Raw genomic sequence first — 27,012 nt, 5'->3', positions numbered from 1 at the left:
TAACATTAGGAGCATAGTTTTGATTAGCTGATGTTTACTGGTGGAATAATCACTACAGAAACCATGATAGCAGTGATTTTGGTAATTATGCTGTGTAATTAAGATCATCTGTGACACAGACTTTATACTGGGTGTTCTGATAATTTGTTAAGCACTGTATGTGAAATAGCACAAGATTGATCAGACATGACGCTCATAAGGACCAGAATCCATGCCATTTCAGTGAGTATAGGAAAAACAGTCACACATGTAGAATACATGTGTGACACATACACAAAGTTTCCTACCACTGCTGTGAATGCACAGACCAATTTGCAATAAGCAATTTTGTGTGCTTTGTCATCTAACGGTTTATTATTGCTAAATTAACATTCATAATTATACTTGGTAATTTCCTAGGATTTGCTTAATGACAACAATAAAGACAGTGTTTATAGGTTTAGTGGTTATATAATAAATCCCAGCAGTTCCAGAATGTTCTTGCCAGTTTCACATTCAATAAAACAAATACATTCCAAATAGGACCATATTACAAAGGTATGAAGTATAAACAGTGTGTAAGGGTTATTGAAAACATTGTTTTTTTCCCGATTTTAAACCCCCCTAAAAATATTTGTAGCATTTGTCCAATGTAAACCGATCATAAGGGCAATCATATGATCAGCACTCGGGCCGATCATAGGACTGCCGGTGGGTAGGGTTGTTTGTCTGTTCAGTGTTCTTTAAATGAACTTGACAAACATGAAAGCCATGAAAAACAGTTCTGTGACTGAGTTTGAAAAAAATGTTTAGCTTAAAGAAAATTGACAGAATTAGTTAATTTGATGAAAGTTTATTCTTACTTTTCCTTTCGTTTGTACATTGCATAATATAGAAAACTAATGGATGGATGAATGGATTAAATAGGCAGTTGGGTTAGGTTCTAACTATGGATGGGTGGATGGATGGATGGATAGCCAGTCCTGGTATAAGGCAATGAAGGGAATTATTTTAAATGATTAACAGCACATCCATAAAGCCATGTAACATACACACACAAAATTGAGTTAAGATGTTGCTCTATGTATGCGCAGCATGCTCCAAGGATGTTCAAGGTGATAGCCACAGCCCCGTTCAGCCAAATGAATCCTTCCATGACCGATCCAGAAACCTTACAGAAACAATGATAACTGCCAGTCAGGCTTGAAGTAATTCCTCTGTCATCTCCACTGTTCCTTTATGTTTAAGTGAGAGCACTGGAGTGAATTTGTCTAACACTATTCAAAGGAGTTCAAAAGATGCAGTGTGCTTTGACGCACATCTGCAAGTGCACACTTAGCTGATGGCTTATCAACCCTATCTAGAAAAGAGAGGCTGAGTTGAGAGCCCCATTGGGAGGGATGGGGGTTTAAAGAAGCATAGGTCTCCCTGGAACAGCAAAGCCTTCCTTTCTGTTTATGTCATGGGGTGAGAGAAAGCAAGACGAGAGAAGAAGCAGGAAGACAAGCTGACAAAGAAGGACACAGCAGAAGAAGAAAGGGAGAAGGGAATGCAGCCGAAATAGATAAATGGGCAGGGTAAGACAGGTAGGTAAAGTGAAGGAGATAGGATGACAGCAGTGAGGAGAGATGGCTTTAGACCTCCACTACAAAGAAAAGTCAAGAAAATAGAGCATGTTCTGTGCACAGGGATCAAAGGGTAAAACCGGGTACTTACCTTTCTAAGAATCAGACTTTATTCTTCCTAACCTCACCTTGTGTTTGTAGCTCAGTCTCCTTCTTCCACCCTTAGTATCTCTACCACATTTTATTTCCCTTTTTTTCTTTTATCTGCAGCTATCCATCCTTCCTCAGTGTATGTAGGTAACCTACTTTAATTTCATGCATTGGACCATGAACACAGTGAAGTGGTTCGGGTCTGTCACAGCTGGTTGTCACTCACTCACAGTAGGAAAGGACCTGTTTAGTACAGATCCTCTTTGAAAATAAAATAAGTCAAAGCATGAAGCCACAATCCAATGACATTCCAGTGGCTGGGTGTAATTGGCCACATCTCTGTGTTTAAATATTTAGGAGCTGAAGTTATGGCTCATGTGGCAAAGTGTTTGCACTACAACAAAGAAAGGTCAAACTAGGTCAGTGCGTCTGACGTACAAATCTTAGAATATTCAAATCTGAATTTAAGCTTGTTTACAAAGAGTTTCAATATGTATTGAATGTCTTTATATAGTATGTTTCTTAGTCCATTATAACCAGTTCAGTGGCTAATTGGTAAAACCGCAATTTAGATAAATAAAGTTGTGCAATGACTGTTACGTCACATTTTACCATCATGATCATTATAATTGTAGTGGGGACTTTTCAGCAAAACTTAACTTTAGGTTTTCCACCGTTATGCAAAAAACAACAACAGCAAACATGCCCTGAAAAAGAGAGGATAACACATTTTACTGGGAATAGTGAAAACAAATACTGCTGAACTGTAATTAAGCCCTGCATGCAATTATAGATGTTTCTGTTATAGCATTTTTGTTAATTAATGCGAATATTCAATTTCATATCGATACTGAAACTTTGACGTGTTCCAAAAAAGGCCTATTAGTAAGCTTTCAAACTCTTCGCAAGATGATATCACTGCATAGTTAAAACCCCATGACCGCAAATGTTTTAGATGACATCATGCTTATTCCATCCAAACCCCAAGCTGCAAATATCTCAAACTGATATCTGAGCACCTGGAGTGAGACACATCTGCTTTTCCAGAGCACCTTATGATTGCAAACAACTCTTCAGACATTCCAGAGGGCAGTGCCGAAAGAATTATTTCTGATTTTCTGAGTCATCGCTGAGCAGTGAGGAGGTTTTAGGAAGAATGTATCAGTACAGCCCTGGCTGCCGCTCCTCTATTACTCACTGTGTCCTGTTGGCAGGGGCTCAAAAGACAATCCTTAGACTGGGGCTGAGGTCAGGATCAGGCAGGGAAAACTTTGCAGTGCATACTCCTCTCTCTGTCAAACTCCAGTACAACGCATACAGGCAGTACTTTATCTTACAGTGAAGCCTCTCTCCCCACTCACATGCTCACACAGCTTGACGTCCTTCATCAGTACTGCTAACTGTGTGTTATCTGGGGTATGAAGCATGTGATTCAATCTGATCAATGGAAGAAGGTGACACCACATACTGACGCTTGCTCTGCGCGTTAGTGCAAATGAAAGACGAGCAGCCATGTTCTTTTTCCTCAGATGTAAGCCTGTTAATTATCTGTTTTTGCATCTTTCCTTCCACATCCACAATCAGAGTTCCTATTTTTTGCTTTGCTACTGATAATCTTCTGCATCATATGCTGTATATCCACCAGAGGTAATAATTATATGAGGAAGAAACAATGTGATTATATATGTAGCATCTTTATACATAGACTGTGAGAAATCATTGTGGATCAATTTTGACCAACTCTCTTATTTTGCATGTGCTCTCAGCCCATGTTTTCAGTCACACCCAGCCTTGCAACCAATGCCAATGCTGCTGCAGCAGCGGCTGCTGCATTTAACCCCTACCTTGGCCCTGTGTCGCCCGGCCTGATGCCCGCTGACATCTTGCCCAGTGCCCCCGTACTGGTCACCAGCAACCCCAGCGTTCCCATACCCGCTGCTGCTGCTGCCGCCGCTGCTGCACAGAAACTCATGAGGACAGACAGACTGGAGGTGAGGAGGAACACAAACATTTACACACATTCGCAAGAAAAAGTGGGGAAAAAATATATGAAAGCACATCGGGAGGATTTGCATAATTTTTTGTGATTCCTTTGCCGCTCGCAGATTATAAAAAACGATTGGGAGAAATACCTTTTTCACTCCTTTCTAACAGAAGCTTTTCAGATGTAGGATCTGTCTATTCAATATTAACAGTCTTGTTTGTACGTCTGTGTATCTACACCATTTCTGTTACACTAACTACATGCCATTACCAAGACAGAGTTATTTCTCAGACTTAAGCAAGAGAATGAGATGTTAATGAAAGCATCCACAAACATTACCATTGCTGACACTATCGATACGAAGGGGATAACTTTGTCTGGCACAAGCTCGGGTTATAATGTACATATGTCATTTTCAGAAAAATCTTTACTTCTTCTCGGAAAGCAATTAGTTCTTTGAAACCTGATGAGCGCCCCTCCTCCAGCTGCGTTCAGATAATCATTAATTGGACAGTAAGTCAATCTCATCCATTATGTAGCCCCACCCGAGAAACAGTGGCAGCGGAATAATGGGGAAATCGTTGGAGGCAGGCAGGAGGCGTGCAAGAATGCAGGAAGGTTACATTTAAGATGTAATGTTGGGTAGCTGGGTAATTAATGGGGGTGAGGCTGAGTAAGTCTTTGGACCAAGTGAATGAATGGACAACATGCAGAGCGACAGAACAGGTTACTGACAGGAAAGAGAGATGGAGGCGGAAGATAGGAAATCAATTTGTAGACCTGTTGTGGTCATCAGGGGAGGGGTTGGAGCAGGCAGAGACAGAGATACCAGAAACAAAGCAAAGGCCGCTGACTGAATTTTATGGAGGCGTTAGTACAAGTCATGCTGTAGAGGTTAAGGATAAGTGGAGGCAAGACGCTGCGAGCAGGAGAGCATGCACCTCTCGATTCAGACTAAGGATTAAAACGATTTGTCCTGCAAAAGATCGATAGCAAAGGGATATGAAATATTTATCAACCAAATCAGAAATACTCTCCTCATTCCACTGTTTTCCTTTTAGATAGAGAGGCCTGTTGGTCAACGGCATCTGTGGTGGTCAGGCTGCAGGAGACGTAGTGAGGCTGCATGTGTGGGTGAAACTTTTTGATGAGGAGATTTCATATCCTAGTTTCTTAATTTGAAAGGAACTAGGTTTGCTAAAAATATCTTAGAGAAAGGGGCCAGTCATATTTCAGTTTCCAGTGTGTGTCGTTCAAAGTAAACATAGCTGGAATTCTGTGGAGCGACACACATACCGCTCAGTTGATGTGTTACGGACTGTTTCCTTTAGGCTGTGAGAAATTCCAATTTTAGAAGACAATGCCCCAGACAGTTTTCCTGAGAAAATATGCTCCAGAAGTCTTGCTGTCTTTTCCTTACATACGGTATGCTGCAACATGTCAGCATGCATAAAGTCATATGTTGGTCACCTGCAACCATGGTGATGCAAGTAGCTCAGGGGGATAGTTAGACATCTGGTCCCGAGAACATCAAATCCTATCATTCAGTCCTCCCCTGTTTTTTTTTTCCTATGACAGCCTACATACACCTCATCACCAAAGGCTCTCACTTTCTCCTCCATCTCCATCCTTGTCTTTTTACTCTATATTCGTCAACCACGCTTACATTTCCCTTCTCTCCAAGTTTTCTCCCTCCCTCACCCGCCTCTACAATATCTGCCTGACAACAAGGCAGTCTCTCGTTTAAAAAAAAATAAGACAAGTAGCAGTAGTTACTGGTTAGCAGTGGTGGGGTGGTGTGCACGTGTAGGCATACATATCTGAGAAAGGGAGAGGTACCCACGAGAAACAAGGGACAGGCAAAGAGAGAAACGCTATCACTCACAGCAGTCAGTGAACGTAGATGATGAGCTGTCAGGACTGGAGACAGAGCAGTTTGCAGATAACTGTGCTGGTGGCCTTTTGTCTGGCAGCCGGTCCACCACAAATCAAATCCTTTATGCACGCAGACAGGGAGACTGGTAAACAGACTTAGTAAATGGCTTGTTCCATCACAGTAACTGATAGATCAATACAACGCACCATGAAATTGCATTTCTTTTGGTGGAGGATTGCATCTCGAATCCAGTTCAGACTCAACGGTCTGATGGAGCGCCGAGAGCAGAGATCTGAAGTTATTGCAAGGCTCTTTGAGTGCCTAAATTAAAAAAAAAACAGTGCTGCCTTATAATATATATACACCCACCTTTTGTGTGTGTGTGTGTGTGCGCGCGTGTGTTTGCTACTGTGTTCCAGCGGCTGACAATTACGTCAGCTACAGCCTCCCTCGAGGGTAACCAGCTTCATATTTCCCATGAGCCTCATTGAGTCTGTACGTTCAGAATGAAGAAGGCATTTTCCCAATTGTTCATGCAAGTGCTGCCCCCTTCTGTCAGACTCAGGAAGAACAAAAACAGTTCTCATTTAAATAATGGATGAATGCGGTGTGATTAATGAGTCTGTAAACGTTGGTTAGGATCTGTTCTGCTTATCAATCAACATTAATGGCCGAACCCATCATTAAGATCGGTTACCTTGTCTGATACCATCTGAAATGACAGAGCAGATGGATTGCTTTATCACGTGGACTCACCAGTAACTTTGTAACTTATGTGTGTAACTGTGTATGTGTGTTAGGTTTATGATCAAATCCTTACCATTGCCCCAGGTATGCCGGGAATATCAGAGGGGTAACTGCACGCGTGGGGAGAACGACTGTCGCTTTGCCCATCCTGCAGATAGCACCATGATCGACACCAACGACAACACAGTCACCGTGTGTATGGACTACATAAAGGGCCGCTGCTCGAGGGAGAAGTGCAAGTACTTTCACCCTCCGGCTCACCTGCAGGCCAAAATCAAAGCCGCCCAACACCAAGTCAACCAAGCTGCAGCTGCTGCAGCCATGGTAGGTATCTGTTTACATTACACCTCCAAAAGCAAATCAAACTAAGAAACATTCAAGTATTACAATCTCACAACCTGCTGTTAGCAATTAAAGCTAAATGTCATTTAATGTACATTAAAGTTTAAAATGTATAGTTTTTCCAAAAATAATTTCTTTTTTCGTTTGGAGCAGAAGCATTGCACCACAAATACTCTAATCTGGAGATAATTTTCTATGTATCGACAGCGTTGCTTGAGCCAGTACATTTTACCCTGCTTTTAACCTCAACCTTTAGTCTCCGTTGTGCCTCTGCAGCTCTGACTCAGTACGCCCTAAAATGATACAGATGTAGCTTGTGTCAATGTGTGCTTTGTTAGCAGCAGCAGTAATCGTGCTAGTATGTGACTGAGCCTCCCCTCGCCTGCTCCTCCTTGTTTTGCTGCTTTGTTAGTTTTACATTTTGCTTTTTCACAGTCGATAGATGTGTAACATTTTTTGCTGAGAAGACAATTGTGTAGACTGCGGCATATTTTGGATCTTGTTTCCGCAATGCAGCGATCGGTTTCTCTAAAGAGACAGTAAAAAGGTCGTGCTCCGCCAAGTGCTGTACAGTAGATAATATTGTGCTTCACTGAATTCAAAAATATGGGTCAGCTTTATATCAGTTAACCTTTCATTTCTGTTTATTTCAATTGATTCAGCACAATTTGAGCAGGCCTGCCATTTATCATGTCCAATCTCATCTTTTCCAAATAAAATGTAGTAACTTCCTGGGATATAAAATGGCAATTAGTATGAATATAATGGCACAATGATAATTATTACTAGAGTGTATCTATAGAATTAGACTAAATGATTGTCCTCTTTTTTTCTTTTATTACAAATAGCCAGACCTGTGACGCTTTTTCAAAGTCTTCATTGAGTATTTAGTTGTGACACATGAAACAAACTCAAACAGAGAACACAACAAGCACCTCAAGGTGTTTTCTAGCTTTATATTGTAAGGTAAAGACCCTATAATATTAGAAAGAAAACTCCAACAATAAGATAACCCTGTATGAGCAAGCACTTGGCGACAGTGGGAAGGAAAAAATCCTTTTGAAGAGGAAGAAACCTCCAGCAGAAGCAGCATCTGGGGCAGCCATCTGCTATGATCGGCTGGGGGTGATGGGACAGAGACAGGACAAAGGATTTAGTAATAAAACATTTTAAAATGTATCTACAATTTCATAATCAGTGTATGTGATACAAAAGTTTTGTTCAGATTGGCCCACCTGTTAAAGAGGACATAGGATACATACATGTACCCTAGGATCAATTTAGGAACAAACACATCTGAAGATGTCAATGATTTTTTATGGTATATTCAAATCATGTGAATGAAACAGAAAACACAGGAAGAGGAGAATCACACAAGTACTGGAAACTGCAGTCGTTTAAGACCCTTAAAACGGGCCTAGGACCAAAAGTCAAGTGACACTTTAGGAAATTAGTTTCAGTACAGTTGCCATGGTCCAGCCACCACAGGCTTTAAGAAAGCAGTGCATCTGGAGCAGAGGGCAGAATCACATTAGATAATATTTATAATCTGTTTCAAATGAATGTATTTGATCAAAGCTCATTCATTGGCTAATAATCTTTTCTGGCATAGAATTTTCGCATTCATGAAAATAAAAACTTTTTTCTGACAGCAAAGTTTGCTATGGGCTGTAATTCTTTTCAGTAACCCTAAAGCCATTAATGTGCATGCACAAGTCTTGTAATTGTTGTATATTGCATTCCAATGATTTGTTTTTGTTTGTTTTTTTGTTTTTTTTGTTTTTGTTTTTTCCTCACCAACCCACACTGCACTGCTGCCCCCATGACGCACCTTCGCTTGCTGGTTTTTGTTAATGCGCTTGAACCCCATTGGCCCATTGCCATCATGTGCTCGCTGCCTGCTAATTAAGACTCAGTCGGCTGTCAAATCAATGAAGCGACCCCTCGACGCAACTTTTGATCTGGTACTATGACCTTTCACCTTTTAGCTTGGCATGCAGCTGTGGTGTGATAGATATAGTTTGAAGCTGTGTTTAACTAACTAAATGAGAAAGCACTTAAGGGTGATGAACTGATTGTAACCTTTGGTTTGACGTTTTAAGATTAAAAACAGATTCCAATCACATTAGTGAAGAATAAGGACAGTGGCTCAAAACTGGAAATGCACTACATTTTCCAATGTCAGTTCATCACCTTAAGTGAATCTCAAAGCATGAAAATGCAAAAGTTTATTGTGGTATAAGCTATGGTAGTCTTTGCATGTCTTGGTCATTTCCCATACTGCATGCATAACTGGTAAAGAGGTGTCATGACAGTCTTAACATGGCGTATAGTTTACTATTATCATGGAGCTGACAGCGCAACTTTCCCTAACTACATCATTTCCATTGGTGGTCCAGCAATCTGTGCTTCAGCTTATATTAAGCAGCTGCTAAGTTCTCTTTACGGAAAATTCGAGTTCTCAGCCAGCAAAATATTGACTGTATCTACTGTAATATTCTAAAATCATGTAAAAAGGTTCATGACAATATCTTGAGTACTTTTATGCTTGTCGTAAGATATACGTCACACATTTTTTTGTCAGCTAGCACCTCTGTCCGCCTGCTCTGACAGAAGTAATGTAGTCCACTGCTTGCTTGCCAATATATTTGATTGCTGTTTTGATGGGCAATTTAATCTTCTAATGAATTTCTTTCTTCTCTCTGTCCTGAATGTCACTGCTACCATACTTTGATTTCCCTCACTCCCATCCTTTTGTTTTGATGTTGTCCCCTCTTCAGGGGCTCCCTCCCGTCTTGCCTCCTTTACCAAAGAGACCTGCACTTGAAAAAGCCAACGGTGCCACCACTATGTTCAATGCTGGTGTATTCCCGTACCAACAGGCCCTGGCCAACATGCAGTTTCAGCAGCAGGCTGCCTTCATACCATCAGGTAAGGTCCGAGTCTTCTTTAACTGGTGTTTGTGGCAGTTATCCTATTCACATTCCACACTCCTTTGATTATGTTTTGGTATCTGCACTGTCTGGCTGAATGTGTGAAATGATGGGGGAAAAACTTGCACAGTGTTATTTGCACATATATGTACTGCATGGTCATAACTTTGGTGTCACAAGTGGGAAGAGAAATAGTCAAAAGGTTTATTTTTTTTCATTTATAGGCAGGCAGGCAGTGCTAGGATGTCTTCACACCTATATTTGTTTTCTCTGGCCCGAGTCAGTTCATGAGTTTGTAAACTTGTAGCTTTTCCCGGTGGTTTGGTTTGTTTTCACACACGGAGAAATCCAAGTGAACCAAAATGTTTCACTATAAACCACGTGAAAATATTCTGGCTGCTTATTGGCCAGATGAGTCTGGGGCTGGACAAACAACAGTAAATACAGGAAGAAGGTGCTGCATTCTAGACTAGTGGAGAGTTTATATTCATTTCACGGTTAGTTGTTTGCCTGCACAGACTTTGGCACATTTATAGTACCTTGCTGCATTCAGAATACAAAGCATACATGGTAACGGGAACTTTTTGAGCTCAAACTTGGAACGCAGTTGGGTCGGATCATGTTCACATGAAAAACGAACTGCTCTGGAGTCCATTTGGAACCAAAGGGTCTTGGTGCGATTGTTTTACACCCGAGTCCAATTACTGTTTTCCCATCTGCCCAAATGATCGCACTGAGGGAAAAAACAAACCAGAGTTTAAATGAACTAAGCACTGCAGGTGTGAAAACACCCTTAGTATTACATATAAACCATGCTCAAAAGATCATTCTAATAAACAGGAAGCAGTAATTTTGAATAAGATGCAACTGAGATAAATAAATCAAAGTTTTTATTTATTTAAGTATTTATTAAAATGTTCATTAAGTTGAACATTTGATGTTACATTTACATGGGAAATATACATTTAATTAAATTAGTTACAAATCAACATTTTGGGCTCAAAATGTTTTGTGTGGTATAAAAACAAAAACATAAACAGATATGACTTTAATTGAACTGAAATTCTGAAAAATGGGGCAAGACAATCCACGACTGCTGGAACATGAGGGGCACTTCTTCACTCTCTGCCAGTTTAAATTATACCCAAGGTGTACACTACATGTGCATGCACAAAATGCACGCACACACAGACAGCTTTTTTAAATGTTCTTCTTTGGGCACTGCATAGTCATCGTTAACTGTGCCCCATATTCTCCTGTGACAGCCTAAGAATAGCCTGCCATCGATTCCCATCTGTGAGACATTCAGATCCTCAGATCTTCATATGTCCCACTCTATTGGACTGTCAGATCACTACAGCTACACTGTTTGAGGGCTTAAAAAGCAAGCCATTCAAACCTGTCACCGTACAAACAGCTGCCATGGCCCTGACAGGAAAATTGGGGTAGTGGTAGCGTTTAATTTGCCCTTCAGTTTAATGGATAAGTTGAACAGTAAACTGGGGTTGGCCAGCAAGTTTTGTTTTCTTTTCAGTTTTTCCCACCTCTTCCCACTCAGACCTTTCATGCATATGTTTTCTTAAATATGCAGTATGTGCAGTTACAGCAACTGCAAGCCATGAACGTAATAATAACCAATGCTGTCATATAATAAGCTGTGGCCACTCTATGAAAGAGTTCACATGTTTACATCCAGAATGAATCCAATATTGTCTGACTTTGTAACACTTGTAATGCATTTTGCTGATTTCTTCTCCCCCCTATTCACTCCACTCCCTGTTGCAATGCATGATGGGCAGGCTCGATATTGTGCATGACACCTGCAACAAGTGTTGGTAGGTGCCAGCTTTCCTTATTGATGATCTTTGAACCCATTGTAGTCACTCTCATTTAACTCACCACATAAAGTGAGCACAGTTGTTTTTTTTTAATTTAGACTTTGAAATGTACTCAAAATGATATTCAGTGTCTTTTCAACACAGGCTATTCAAATGTAAACTGCAAATTTTGATTGTGAGCATACTTGTGTAATTTCAATTGGAAATGATGTGCTTTACTATTCTGTACTGTAGACCTTTTTGCTTCACCACAGATCTGTCTGTCACCTAATGCTTGTTGCAGTTCAAAATCCCCTGACCCCTGCTTTGTTTAACTTACATTTCAAGCTCTTTAACCTCTTGAGCGCCTCATTATACTGTCTGGTTATAAATGCCATATAAACATGAGGATTTATCAGTGGTAGCAGAAGAAAGGATAGAGATGTTGTGTGAAGTTTATGCAATCCTGATTGTACTGTAATTTTTGCAAAACCCAGTGAAGTCTCTTATTCAGTTTTGAATGCTCCCCGCCAAGAAAATAACACGCTGCCTCCTGATATGATATGCTCGTCCAATTTTCAATTAGCCGCTATTTAAATAATTTCCCTGACGTTTCTTTTCTTTTTCCACAGCAGGTGAGTTGCTATGAGTTTACGCAAATTGCTGGGATGTTTGTAGATAAAACGTTAAAGATTGCTAGAAAGCAGACAATAAATCTGAAGCTGTTTAGATCTCATGTTTATCAGCATTCTATACACAGACATACAAATGAAGTGTCAAGCATTAAAAGCTTTAAATCTGCTCTGGTTCAACTGCCTGTGTGATCTTTCCCCCTCAAAGTACCCATGATGCACGGTGCTACCCCAGCCACTGTGTCTGCAGCCACCACATCTGCCACAAGTGTTCCCTTTGCAACAGCAACAGCCAATCAGGTTTGCTCCTCTCCTGCCTTCTTTCACAGTCTTTCACCTCTGCTATCACCTCTGACTTTTTCTCCTCTAATCGTACGATTTCAATGTGAATGAAATGAAAAGTGCATGAGTGGTGCACAAGGATCACCTCTGGTCTTTGCTAGTTATTTCTAAATATCTCAATTTGTGATTATAGACATGATCGCTATGCTTATGCTTGTTAGCGGTTGTGGTTCCAGTGTGTTTTGTCCTCATTGCAGTAGACCCTTCTGTTTATTTCCCTCTGTCTTCCCATTCCCCCCTCCTCCCCTATTTGTCTTTTCTCCTCCCAATCAGATTCCAATAATATCTGCAGACCATCTGACTAGTCACAAGTATGTGACCCAGATGTAGAAGTCTCAGAACAGTATGTACTGCACCTCCAGCACCTCACACAATGCATTCGAACAATAAATCTTTTTTCTCTGAAAAAGACCTCCAAACCTCCGATGTGACAGAGTTACAAAAGCTTTTTTTTGTTTGTTTTTTGGGGGAGTTGTGGGAGAAATGTTTTTTTACAAAATAAAATTGTTCACTTACTTGGTAGCAGTTAGAAGAGAAGATTACGTCTTCGCTCATATTTGAACGTTAGAGATGAAGCTGGAGTCAGGAGCTGCTTAACTTAGCTTAGAATAATCAACAGAAACACAGCAAAACAGGTAGAATTAAAAAAAACTAAATGAAATATAAATAAATAAATATATTAAAAGCTGCCAAGTAGAGCGTCTAGTGCTTATCTGTTTACATTCCCTCCCTGCATGTTGAAATTTATACAGTAATGTTTGCCAATATTTAAAGTTGTGATTCTAAATGGTTGCTGGAAACATTAACTAGCTTGTAAGCTGCCAGCAGCTACAACATGCCAGGAATAGCAAATAAGCTTCCACACTATCAAACAGCACAAGCCAACAGAGATGAATTAATATCCTGTTTGTCTTGTATGACTTGGCCACTGTGGAAGTTTTCACAGTGATCCATCAGATTTTCTTGCGCTCCTGATTCCCCGCTGATGAGATTTACGATATGATAGTCATCATACAGCTGAACTAGATCAAATTAATTTCAGCCGCTCAGTGTTTGCATACTTTTACATATTTTTTTAAGATCAGTATGAAAATCGTAAAAAAAAAATCTTTTGTTTTTAATACAGCTGTGAATATCTCAGCTCTTTAAGCGTTTTAGTAAAGTAGAACATAAACAATGTATTATAGAATTGATTGATATAACCTGTGTCGATATAAAGCTCTAAAAATAGTTAATAAAATATATGAAATAATAAAATACTAATAATGTTGATGACAGATAAGTAACATCAAAAATGTCAAATATCACATCTTGTTCTAAAGCAGCTTGTGCTTCTAAGAAATATGTTCATATTGGACAATTGTGCAGCTAATGGGTTCTAATATTCAGTAACAGTGCATGAAATAGTCTGCCTCCCCTCAGAGATCTTCATTTAACCTTTTTGTTTGCCTTGATTTTCGCTAACTATAACTTCGTACATTATTGTACAAAAGTTTCGAGCCACCCCTCATTCATTAGATTTTGTTTTCAAGGAGTTTGACACAGCTGCTGCACTTCAGCTGATCCATCATAAATGGATCTGCTGAATTGTTTTCAAGAAGCTGTTATAAAGTAAATTTGAATTTTTGATTCAAATCATCATCAATATGCAAAGAGGAGGTCAGAAGACAAGTACAGCAGTGAGCATCTACGGACCTGTAAAACAGTGTTGAGGCTCTGTCAAAGTTTAGAGGTGTATTTCAGCCTGTGGTGTTGGAGAACATAACTGATGAAATTATCATCGTTTTGATCCACCGTGCAACACCATCCGCCTCACTTTTCAGCAGGGCAGTGATCGCAAACACACTGCAGTAACAACAGATAGAAAAACAAGTGGAACATTTTCCAGTTATTCAGTGGTTTTCCAAAGCCTGGATCACATTATTGTCCTTCAGGAATCTTGTACAACTACTCCTGAACACTACTTTATTATGTGTTTTTATCTATTGTACAGTGTCCTTGGGTGTCTTGAAAGGCGCTTTATAAATAAAATTTATTATTATTATTATTATTATTATTATTATTATTATTATTATTACTTGAAGAAACTGCAAGTAAGCTTCCCTTAGAGCGTTGAAGAATAAAGGTGGTCATACCAAGTATTGACTTTCAAGGTTGTTAAAATGATAAATTATCAGTTTTTGCCTTACATGCTGTATTTCTATATATGATTGCACATTAAAAAAATCAGTGCTTTATATGTATATATAAACAAATAAATAAAACAAATGAGTGGTTCAAGTACAGTTTGTAATTCACAGTTACTATGGAAACCATACATTCATTTGTTTTAGACAGAAATTTTAGAAAGAAACTTTGAGGCTTATTATCAGCATTCTTGTCTGATTGAACTCTAAGTCAGCAGTAAACTCACTAGCTTTGCTTCGCCATTTTGCCGTTGCTCACAACTGACCTCCTGTACTTCACGCACTTCTTTTCAGATGGAGCTGGAGCGTGCTGGTGTCAAGTCCAAGATTAGTGGTCACCCTCCATGCTCGTAACATCAGGAGCGAAACGGAGGACCGAACTGGTTTGGAATAAATCTGCATGTTAACATAGGAGGCACAGTTTGTTAGAAGCGTTTTCATGTGTACTTCATGCACACTATTACACAACAAGAGAAAAGAACAACATCGCATCAAAGACTGCCTTGCGTTCTGTAGAGGCAACTGACCTTTATTCACCAGACACACTTTGAATGTTAACATAAGGTAAATGTGTGGAGCAGTCGCTGAACAGGTCGACTGAATCGGTACGTCTGTTGACCAAGAATCATGACTTACGTTGTGTGTGTTTATTCATCGGTTGTTGGTCTTTTGTTTACACAAAGGTGCACCTTGTATTTCATTTGAGGAAAAACGAAATAATCTGACTGAATCACATATGCATGCACGATGATTTTGTTAATGATTTGATTTTGTTAAACCTGATATAAGGGAAATTACATGAGTGCACTCAGAGGCAAAATAGCAACTGAATGTCTGTGAGGTGTCTTTCAAACCTTTGTAGCCTACCTTTCTATCTCTTAAGCACATGTCTTTAATGTTGCAGGCATCCCTGTAAAGTGCCATACATCTCAAACTACATGAATGGTATAGAAACAGTGTTACAAAGTGTTGCAACTCAACGACTCCCTTTAATACGTCTCTTTTCTCTTTTGGACAGCATGAAGTGTCCAATGTCATAGCCCGTCATTGTCCGTGATTCCCTAAGAGCACCATCGCCCCATTGATTAGATGACCGTCCCCGGATCGTGTGCTTTACATAAATCTTCTACTGATTAGCTTTTAATTTTATTTTCTTCAACTTTGTTGTTGATGTCAGTTGTTTAGACGTGAAATGACTTGACTCGTAATCCGAGCTCTGTGCGGCCATTAAGTCTGTTGACTCTAAACGTCAGACGAGTAGACTGTGAGATCTCAGCCTGGGTGAGAGACCAAAGAAGCTCTCTCAGCGATGAAACTGTTATCATGACACCACAGGGTCAGGATCAGATGATGTCCACGCTGCTGTGAGACAGAAGTCAAAATCGACAGTGCGACTGGCAAATACGCGACCTGTACGACCCGATTTTGTTTTTCATTGGTATCGTTATTCATATTTTAAGACAGGTTAAAGTAAATTCAGTGTAGTGTATATAAAGTCAGACATATTTAAGAGTATTTGTTCTTATGTCTACCTGAGAACTGTTTTTCAGATAGTCAGCCAAAGTCTTTTCGTGTCACTGTTGTTAGGTGTTGTGGATAGACTAGTGGGGCTAAATTCTTAAAAATATGTAGCCCAAAGAAGGATCGAGTGTTTGGAGTAGATCTCTAGAACTCTTTATGTTATTTTATTTTTTAATATTCTGGGTGTTTTTTCAGGCATAGTCAATTGGTGGATAGTACAGGGAAAGTGGCAAGAATATAAACGATTGTATAACTCATCCAAAGCCTTAGAATGTATTATCGGGTCAGCACAATGCAACATGCCATTTTGAACCATCCAGTTGCCTAATCCACGCCATATTAACACACAGAGAGAGCACTATGTAACTGTCACTTTTTTTTGTCTGTGTTTTCTTAACTCTCTTGCGGTTTTCTTTGTTAGACAACAACAATTGTTTTATTGTTTTGTTTGGATGATTTTTTTGATATTAGTTCAGATTTTCAGTTTGGCTTATTATATTTATCTTTCTTATAATGAATATAAGGTTCAGTGTGTGTGTTTGCGTGTTCCTCATGCACAGTTCCCTAAAATTCCATGTAATGTTAATTTTCGTATGATTACAATTGTAAACTCAATATTTTCTATGTTATGCATATTGTTGAACTGTATGCATATTGTTCATTTCGCTAGTCTTTTTGTTTTGTCTTCTTTGAACAAAGATGTTTTATATGAGTATCTAACAGTAATGAAATAATAGAACAGAGAGGCCCAGGTTGTCGCTGTGGCAACCGTCGCCAATAAACGAGTAATATTTTAATGATTGTAAGGTTTGTAACTAGTCATATAAGAAAAAAAAAAGACTATTATAAAAATCTAGTTCTTAGATGTTTAGAGTAAAGATGTTATTTTCTACTGTATCCATTTCAAATAGTAACTATTGTTTTAATGTTTTTACTCTCCCTGGAAATTGGGCCATGTTGGAAAACAAGCTGCATATTTGATCACTTTTGGGGGCGTTGCTGGCGGGGTCAGGTGAATGTGGCGAGTAGGAAACCGAGTCTGAACTCTCGTTTCTTACCCAGCCATCTGCAAACAACAAGGGTGGGGTGGGGAATCTTGAGGTGATAATGGTTGACTTTTTTGCACTTCTGTACATAGTCAAAAAAGAAAGAATCATGTATATTGAGATCTTATTTTGAATAAAAAAAATAATGTCTATCAAGACAAGGAATTTTGCTAGGATAACAAAAAAAAATCTTATGAAAGGCTGAACAAAATTGCTTGCATCAAAAGGGCACCGAGTTCTCACTCTCCTACCCCTTTCAGAAAAGGCCAAGTGTTGCTCTTCTTTTTTGTCAGCAGCTTGTAGTTTGCCAGGTAACCTTCCGGAGGAGGCGTCCACTACCCTCCAGGGTAAGGGCCTGACTGGGTTTGTCTGGTCCCCCAACCCGCCTGTACTGCACAGGTGTGTGTCATGGCCACGCCCGCCCAGGCCCAACCAATCACAACACGTCCTGTCTCTTTACTGTACTCAGAGAGGAATGCATGTTAAAGGAAATACATATACAGTTTAAAAAAAGAAATCACAACACAGTACTATTGATTAAGAAAACATTTACACAGAAAGATGTATTTACAGTATACAATATTCTATCAATGTAATGGAATAAAATATATATTAAAAAATATAAAAATAGAATAGTGGTTTATTTAAAAAAAAAAGATTCCTGAGAATATACTCACTAAAGTTTCACCACTTGGAGAGTTAAAATACATGCAACACAAACACCATAGCTATAAGTATGTTCTTTATGTTTATGTAAGCTGTGCTTCTAGTAGATGAAACTGACCGAACCCGATCGTAGTTCAACATCAGGTCAGAATTTAAGAATAACTGCAGAATGATATACTGCTTCGTAGTTTGGTTATTAACCAGTTAGTTTCAAATTTTGTCCTGATCATCTTAGTCACCTCTCATCTTCTACAAGCACGCATGCTTACATTTATGATATAATGTAAACTGAACTTTTTTTGGTTTGTCGTTTGTTTTCTCTGCTTGTAGTGCTAAGATGATGTATTCTGTCTTCTGCTGCAGTTTGTTTCTGCTTGTTTTACTGTTCCGGGCCCCCTGAAAGGATGCGTCATGTTTGCATACCAGCCACCTCGTCTGGAAAGCGTGTGTAGAGAAAACTACTGATTGCAACAGTCTAAAGCCATAAAATCCAATCATCTGAATGAAATATGAGAAAAATTATAAAGAGTTGGGGTGTGGTATGTTCTGGATCTCACAGGATTGTGTTTGCCTTGGTTTTGATTAACTATAGCATCATGCAATAATTCCAGTCATGGAGGTAGTTAGTATAGCTTGTGGTGTGCTGTGCCAACACTGATGGATGTGTGGAGTTAAGAGAAAAGTACGTGACCCATTTTATTCACGGGGCCTGCATTGCTATATTTGATTCTTGCTGTTATGAATAAAAAAAATGTAATAAAAATTTACAAATGAACTCAAGTAAAGGAGAATTTGTTTAAAATGTCTCGTTTCATTTGAGCTCAAGGTTGGGATGTTCTGGGTAATTTAAGGGAACACAAATTACAATGCTAGAGCTCGTTTCTGTGCACAACAAGCAGCGAGCGGCTGTCCTGGCTGTGTGTAGCACAAGCGTTAAATGAAGCTTAACGCAACATATTCATCTTTGTTTTTGTATTAAACCAGGGATGTCGAACTTATTTTACATTGTTGGCCACGTACAGGCCACTTTGACCTTTGTGAGCCACACCAGTGAAACCTCCCTTTCTGTCATTGTTAAGAAGTTTAACCGCACACTGAAACCCTCAGTTATATCTTCAAGAAAAAATAAGCACTATTTCAACAACATGTCTCTGTTTTTCTACAGTAAACGATAAAGAAATCTGTCAGAATGACTCTTTGGGACTGAATTGTGAGTAGTAATAATTTTCACTTTAATTTTTTTCTTTCTTTTTTGTTGAAACTAACTATAAAAAAAACATGTTATTTAAATGTTGATCTATTGACATCAAATGACTTCAATAGTCTGGCGTATTATGATTGATCCCAGGAGTTTTTATAATTTAAAAAACTACAAAACTTACAAAAATACAGCTAAAAGTCTAAAATGTTTGTCTTTGTTCATATTTTCCAAAGCCTTCCAGTGGGCCCGATTTGAGTTTTTGGTGGGGTGATTGTGGCCCCCAAGCCAGATGTTTGACATGCTGTATTAAGCAGAATATTCAGTGTTAAACAAGTGACCTTTACATGTTTCACAGTAACACTTCATAATACTTAATTTTATTTGAAATTATTTATATTTACCCACAAATGCATAAATGTTGTTACACTAGAATTAGAGCACGACAAGTCTTTTTTTCCATGGGAAGCAAATAATAATACTCTAAGTAAATTTAAGTAGTTTGTTATAATCTGAAGCATTGAATAGTTTTGGGGTGATTTTGCAGCAAAACAAAAGATATTTTTACCCATTTTACATAACCTTGCCTAACAGGGATTTTTTCAGGAAAGGGGACACTGCTTTCCTGTACTCTGCTTTTGAACTGTATTTTTCAACAGTGATTGTGAAAGAAAAACTCAATTGGCTCCACAGACCTGCAAATTTTTTCTCTTGTAAGTTACCTTTGCAACAGTGTTACTGTTGCATCTAATTCCACTGTGATTCCCATAATAACAGCGATGTATTTGCGACATATTTTGGCTCAATGGCGCCCTCTCTTAGAAGTTGTGGTTAAAAGTGGCAGCATTAAAACCTTGCCTGATTCGAGAGAGGAGCGTGAGTGTGTTGTGTTTGAGGCATCTGTAATCTGCCAACCTGCCTGACAGGTAGGCCAACACATTCTGTTCGTATCCAGATAATAAAAGAGCAGTATTAAAAGGTAGACAAGTACAATACAGTAAATTTGGTATCTGAAATGTGTAAATATTGTTTTACTGCAAAATTACCATAAAATTGCACACTACTTAAAATTGCTTACACAGTACTTAAATTTACTTACAATATAATTATGTCGTTGTTTCCCGTGGAAACCTAACTTGTTACCCTCTTATTCTCCCTTTATGAGGCTGTAGCATTTTATTTTCATTTACATTGTAATTGAAAATAAAATGCCTTGAAATTCTCTTTCATTGCAGACAAATAAAATTTCTGCCTGCGACCTGTTTTTCTTTAAAAGACAAAGCCTAGCTGTTTCCACTCTCTCTGCCAAGCTAACGCTAATGAGCTGCAGGCTTCACCTTTTAGTTAATTTAAGCGCTTCTGTTTCAGCAGTCATAGCTGACTACAACCACACAAAGGATGATGTAAAGATACATGGCAGCCACCACACAAAAACAGTAGGAATTTAATGCAGTATTCTAAACTCACATTACAAACATGATAGGTCTTTATCGTGTACAGTTAAAGATTTTTGTCTTCAAATAAAATATGTGTAATTTTTATGTACCCCCCCCCCCCCCCCCCCCCATCCAGCCAGTAATTCGCTACATTTATACTGTAGCATTGATTAAAATCTTGTTTTATCTCTCTCTATATATGATGGATCAGTTTGTCCTGCCTGCTGAAATTTCCAATTACAAGGAAAGATTTTAATTGAGATAGAGATGCAATAACTGATAGAATCTAAACGTGACTTGGCTGCAGTCTTTTAAAAAGCAAGCTATCTAATTAGAATGAGGAATTGTGTGATTTGTTGGCACAATACTTTAATTAAAGGAAGATTTTGTAAAGTTTTATGTCGGCATTTTAGTCCTTAAAATGACCCCAGAGTTCTCTAACACTGGTAATGTTTCCTTATCCCATATAATCCGAAAGGATATTTAATCAGCCAAAACAGAAGATGTTGATGAGACAGTAAAGCTCAAGTTGCCGCGGGATTACACCATCTTTGCTGTCAGCAAGTTGTATTTCCAGTGCTCAGGAGCCACAGGACAGACCACATGCATGTTCACACTCAGCCGTCTTCTTCCTCTTTTTTTTTTTTTTTAATTACACACTCATAAAAATGTATAACTTCAGTTTTCAGCTTTTTGGTGTCGAGTTTTTTTCTTTCAGAGACCCAACACGTATGCTGGACCATTATGTTGATTCAAAAGTACGATTCAAATAACACCCACCAGATGGCACCCTGTCTTTGTGAATTAAGGCTTCTGAACAGTTCTTTTTTTAAAATTAGTAACAAGTCTATATATAGACTGCAATGATTGCTTCTGACGCTGTCCCTTCCTTTGGCCATACCTATATCAAGTAAAGGAGTGCCTAATCTATTTTAGATGTCAAATCTTTTTTCTATTCAACAAAGCCTGAGCTATTATTAATAACCTATATAAATATTTGATATGCCCACAACTAAAAGATAAGGTAATGTAGACATCATAAAGGATGGTTCTCTTAGTTGAATGGTTGTTCCTTGCTAGTTTCTTTTCAGTTACTTGCAACTCTTGGTCAGACCGCAAGGTGGTCATACTAATTTTCAATCTTATCTTTTAGATAATTATTTTTATGGCATCCAAACGGATCTCCATTCATCCCCAAAAAAGTGCTGCTCAGTTCAATGTGCACTTTTGAAAGTTGTGACAGTTTTTAGGTTCCATAACTTTCTGTTGATGCCATTTGCTCTGAATCTTGACTAAATCAAACAGAATGACAATGAGAGATGTCAGGGAAATTACATTGTGATTAGACTGATAGAAAAATGTTGGGAAATCAACCTGTGGAACTTGTAAGATCTGGTGGGCTGCTGACCTAACGCATCAATTTCTGGGGAAATGTTGACAGCACTGAAAGGAAACTGTCAGGCAAAGGCAGATTATCTGCTTGAAACAAACAAGAAAATCATTAGAGAGCATTTTGGATGGTTGAGGTTTCTTTACATTGTTTCTTTTCCACGTTAGCCCCCCTTCTGTCTTTTAATAAAACTATTTTACCTCTCTCCCTTCCTTCACTCAGTGATAAGCCGCCTTCTATTGCCTTGTCCTCACTTTTCCTTCTCAAGTCTCTCTCGCTCTCCTTCCCCCTCCCTTCATCTCTCTGTCCAACGGCGTGTGAAGGTTTAATGAAGCAGTGCTGATCCAATAATGGCAACTTCTGTCGCCTGCTGCACAAAGTATGATATATGACCTCATGTCCTCAACACATCATGAATCTCACTTACTACTACCCCCTCAACATGTCGTCGTTTTTTTCAATTAGGTTCCATTTAAAACAATATATAAAGCTGAGTGTGTGTGTGTGTGTGTGTGTGTGTGTGTGTGTGTGTGTGTGTGTGTGTGTGTGTGTGTGTGTGTGTGTGTGTGCATTGTTTGTGTGAATACAAGACTGAAACCTCCAGACAAGTTGCCATGTGGACAAAAAGCAGATGAGTTGCACTCTGAGCACTCAGCCATAAGTGTGCATTAAAACACAATAAATGTCATTTAATGACTTTCCTCTCAGGGGAGAAAAATGTTGAGAAGTGTAATGAAAAAAAAAGAGTCCTTCTATTTTTAAATTATAGATACAGTGTAAAGAGCAGTGTGTTTGCTCTAGTAAGGGGTTAGAAAAGCAGTTAAAAGTGACCCAGTAATGGACTAATGCTCTGACCTCATTATGAAGGCAATCGTGAAAGGAATAGGAGATAGAGAAAGGGGAAGAGAGCTAAATAAAGGAAGAGAGGAAAAACAAAATGCACAATGGCATTAAAGGGAGCGCACGTGTTTTTCATTTAGGTCCAGAGGTAAATAATAAATCTTAGAAAACAGGCATCATAAAGGGATTTGTGGCAGGTAATTCCAAGGCTGATAGACAATGATCACAAAGACAGACAGCATAGATTATCACTGTCACCTTTACTTTAACGGAATGGTTTTATTACTTTGCTCTGTTGTCCGATGTCCCCACCGTCACTTGAGTGATGTCGCTGTCTCTCCCTCACTGCTGTCTGACTGCTGAGTCACTACGACTTTCACTGACTGCTACGTGGAGCACAGCTCAAATGCCTGATCTTCTCTAGGGTGTAAGTGGGATGTTGTGTGTGTGTGTCTGTCAGCAACCAGGTGTTTGTTTACAGAAATGTGCTGTGTCTGCTTACAGTAAGTGTCTGTGAATATTTTCTTGTGTTGGTGGAACAGAGAGAGTGTGGAAGAGTTGCCGCATGTTAAGCTAATCGCATCTCCTCCAGCAAGAAGGGAGGTATCGATCCGACCAGCTCAAGTCCATTGCAGAATCTCTGCAGCTCTCTGTTGCTCTGCCAGTAACACGCATGTGTTTGGTTGTGTTTTGATATCGTGTAACCGAAGCCTGTCCAAAGATGCTGAAAGCATAGCTGCAATTTAGGCCTGGCTAAAAACCTTGAACATTTTAAGCTGTAAATTAGAGTGAGATGAAACTTCTCACTTATGTGTTGATTTCAAAGCAACGTCTTGACAACTACATGATTTTGCATTAGTTTAATCTGCAGTAAAGCTATGGTGTCTTTTGATATTATAAACTATTAAATGTTGTTTCCAAAAAATGTTTATGGATCATGTCCTAGTAAATACAATAAATCATTTCCAGGCCAAGACTTAATGTTTGGAGTGCGAGTTACTTTTTGCAAATAGACGTCATAAAAAACAAAATCTTTCTCAGATTGAATTTCACCAGACGCAATCTGTTCTTTCGTCTCCATGTGGACTGTTTAACAGCAACAAATCAAAGCCAGTTTAAATGTGATTGGCCAGTAGCACTCAGGCTATAAGAGGGGACCATAGGTCTTGTAACCTTTTAAGTAAATAATCTATTCTGTCCCATAAATTGACCAAAAATTACCTGCAAATATCTCAAATCAAATATTATAGGAACCTTTTAGGGAGTATGATGGGATGTTGTTCTCTCGGTAACACTATCCTGGTGTTGGTACTAACAAGGTTTGAGTCTTGCTTGCTTGCTACATTTGTGCAGTGAAAAGGTTAGCAACTTTTAAGAAAGCCTTCCCTGCCAACATACTAGTCTCTTCATAAGTAGTTGTCCTGCAGAGGATTCACATGGCTACATATGGGCCCCTCAAGGTGCAGCACACACATGGACTTCCCCACCCCTGCTGGACACCAGTCTGCCATACAACACCACCAACTGGAACTCAACTCTCCAAGCAAGACAAACTTCTATTGGGATTATGCTTTACCAGCTTAGCCACAAATCACAAGTTGTTGGTAAGCCTGTAACCTACTGTATCTTGCACCAGTGTGTTGAGCGTACCACCGATGGATGGAAGTCCCCTGGACTTCTCAACAGCCATCTATGCCGGGGACAGTAACAGACAGATGACAGCTGGCTGGAGCTAGTTATAAAGAGACGATGTGCAACACATTTTGCATCCAACCCCTGCATTTCCCAGGTCAGGAGTCAAAAGTTTGGACACCTTCTCATTTCATTTTTTTTTTATCTTAATTTCTAAAATCAAAGCAAGAAAGTGGGCACATCTGTCCCATTTCATAATTTATATGGCAATACAATGAGACAAAAAACAATCAAATCAACTTTTACGTATATAGTGTGTCCTTTAGCCGATACCGAATAGAATGTAGTTGACTGAATATTTTAGCTGTTAGATAATGTAAGAAGAAGGGGGTACATAACAACAGGCAGAGCTTTTTGTTGACAGAATATGGGTCACACAAAGAGGGTAGTGAGGGCACAGCTGTACCCAGAGATGAACAGCCACTATTCACTTGGTGACAGGATGTCCCTCGGCATTACGTGTAGCGCACAAAGACGGGAATAAATGAGAGAGACTGAAGGTCACAAGAGGCATGCTGTAGTATTGGCACACTGTATGATATCCCTTATTGTGAGTTAATTAGCCGGACGTTTCTCCTTGTAGAGCTGCACTGCTATTTGGGGAAATGTGAAACTGCACTTGGGAGGACCTGATGGAGAGTAAGAGCTGCACTGAGACAGACAAACCCTAATCCTAACCCCAAAAGAAAAATCTCACAGTGATACCAGAGCCCACAGGAAGAATGAGAGAAAACAAAAATCTGTTACAACAGCTGCTATGTCGGCCAAACTTCAGCTTTATGACAGGACTGTGGACTGCTAGAGGATGAAATGAGGAGTCATGAGTGAGAGGCCAGAATGGATTCAAGTCAACTCTTTCACAGTGTCACCCTGCATGCAGTCTGCGAGGGCAGAAATGGGAAAAGGATGGTCGGGATCGCCCTTTCACAGGCCTTGAATGTAAAGACAGAACGGAAATCAGTATGCTGCTCATGTTTTGTGTGTGTATTACCCTTAAACCATTACTCTGATTAATGGGTTTCCTCAACAGCTTATTCTTTTCTTTTACCCCTCACTCTTTCTTCTGTAGTCCATCTGTGTGGTTCTTGTTGAGCTCATAAAGCAGCCTGTTCACTGAGGCTATCAGCACAGCGACACTTGGCAGCTAAATCACAGGTGGTTTAATTAATTCACTCTGATTTAGGAAGAGTCACAAAGGCAGTTTATTGTAAGGCACATGATATGGCAGATATATGCATGCATTAGAATGCTCACTGTGTTTCATCAGGTTCAGCTTCATTTATCTACTTCTGGTTCTGCAGCTGACACTTTTCTGAATCCCAAAAATATCCAATAAAATGCTTTTTCATTACTCACTGGGCTACATACAGGTCTTCTAAAAACCAGAGTTTGACGTTGTACAAGTATATACTTTCTTGCTGTGAGTGGAAAGAAAAGATTGATTGACTCTGATTCTGGGAATGTACAAATGAAACTAGAGTGGTCCAGTGCTCTAATGGTGACATAAGCCATCATATGCTGAGCATGGCTTAGTGCAGAAATGTGACTATCTTCCCCCCCCCAATCCTTAAAACCTATATGTCTTTTTACATTTTAGGAATTGAGTGCACTACTACTCTGAATTCTAGGCAGTGCATTACCTACCTTTGAGCAGAGCAAGACAAGCTGTTTCCCTAAAGCCTTGGTCAAAAAGGCATAGAGACCCCTGGCAACCACAGGTCACTTGGGAAAAATCTGTATTCCCTGACTGGTTGCTGGCTGTCGCTAGGTGAAATCAGTCGCAAAAAGGGTGCCTTGGCAAAAAACCTCTTTGTGATTACTTTGGTTGCTAGCGTATTGCTGCACTTGCCTATAGTTGACTTGTCTGCAAACGCTCACTATAAGCAGAAGTGAAATTGGAAAAAGTGAGATTCAAAAAGGAAACATGCTGCAATCCACATGTTTCAAAATGTGCAACTTAGATTTTGAAGGCATTTTCAATTTGTGTTATACTTTTCACAGTTTCACTATTGCTCAGTCAGTAGTTGGCACATGTTTTGGTGTCCTGCAAGTATACTAGGGACAATCGTAGCAGTCTGGTAGCATTCAAGTCAATCACAAAGGGGGGGTTGCGGTACAGCACCGTATTTGCAGTCAATTCACAGAATCACAAAGAAACTCCAATTTCACAGCAACTTCCAGCAACTACTCACAAGCTGGTCTTAAAGTGTCCATTTTCCCCTTGTGACCCGTGGTTGCCAAGGAGGTCTAGGTCTATATTCACTGGCTGGACCCATCCACCCTCATTTTAGGTTTGACAGCGTTTTAGTAGGTAAAGGTGAATGGCTTGGACATGAGTTGAGCTGCGGTTTGGGGAAAGCCTTGAAGGGTCCCCAAACCGTTCATGTACTAAACAGAAGTGAAGGAGTTAAAGAATTGAAAGGGAAAGGTGGGTGGGGCACATCAACGAGAATGAACAGCTTGTAGAGCTGGGGGGACATATATAGATGAGAACCGGAAGGAGAGTGTTTGGATGTGTGGTCCCGCTCCTGAAATTCCGATACTTTATCTCCAATAACTGAAATCTAAGCTCATTTCTTACTCGCAAACAAGTGAACAAACAACCTAGCAGCCTTCTGTTACTGCACATTCCATTGCGTCTACTGTAAACAAGTCATTAGTAGTGACTAG

At 39.4% G+C, this 27,012-nt stretch overlaps 1 protein-coding gene across 12 annotated transcripts in view; it reads left to right on the top strand.

Moving 5' to 3' along the window:
- LOC113036528 (muscleblind-like protein 1) overlaps positions 1 to 18,561 on the top strand; it is a 67,225-nt gene extending 48,664 nt beyond the window's left edge. For 2 of the 12 annotated variants that reach the window (XM_080288334.1, XM_080288335.1), the window contains exons 4-10: positions 3,461 to 3,685; positions 6,386 to 6,625; positions 8,554 to 8,607; positions 9,424 to 9,574; positions 11,376 to 11,411; positions 12,234 to 12,325; positions 14,848 to 18,561. In XM_080288334.1, coding sequence (XP_080144460.1) covers positions 3,461 to 3,685; positions 6,386 to 6,625; positions 8,554 to 8,607; positions 9,424 to 9,574; positions 11,376 to 11,411; positions 12,234 to 12,325; positions 14,848 to 14,907 — 858 coding nt within the window. In that variant the 3' untranslated portion in view covers positions 14,908 to 18,561. Of the gene's footprint in view, positions 1 to 3,460; positions 3,686 to 6,385; positions 6,626 to 8,553; positions 8,608 to 9,423; positions 9,575 to 11,375; positions 11,412 to 12,233; positions 12,326 to 12,640; positions 12,711 to 14,847 lie in introns of all 12 variants that reach the window. The other 10 variants (XM_026192931.2, XM_080288337.1, XM_080288341.1 and 7 more) reach the window with 10 other exon arrangements.
- The last annotated feature ends 8,451 nt before the right edge of the window (positions 18,562 to 27,012 follow it).

Source organism: Astatotilapia calliptera, chromosome 14, assembly GCF_964374335.1.
Source record: "Astatotilapia calliptera chromosome 14, fAstCal68.1, whole genome shotgun sequence".
Classification (NCBI taxonomy): Eukaryota; Metazoa; Chordata; class Actinopteri; order Cichliformes; family Cichlidae; genus Astatotilapia; species Astatotilapia calliptera.
Note: the sequence above shows the minus strand (reverse complement) of the source record. Positions and strands in the feature narration are given on the sequence as shown.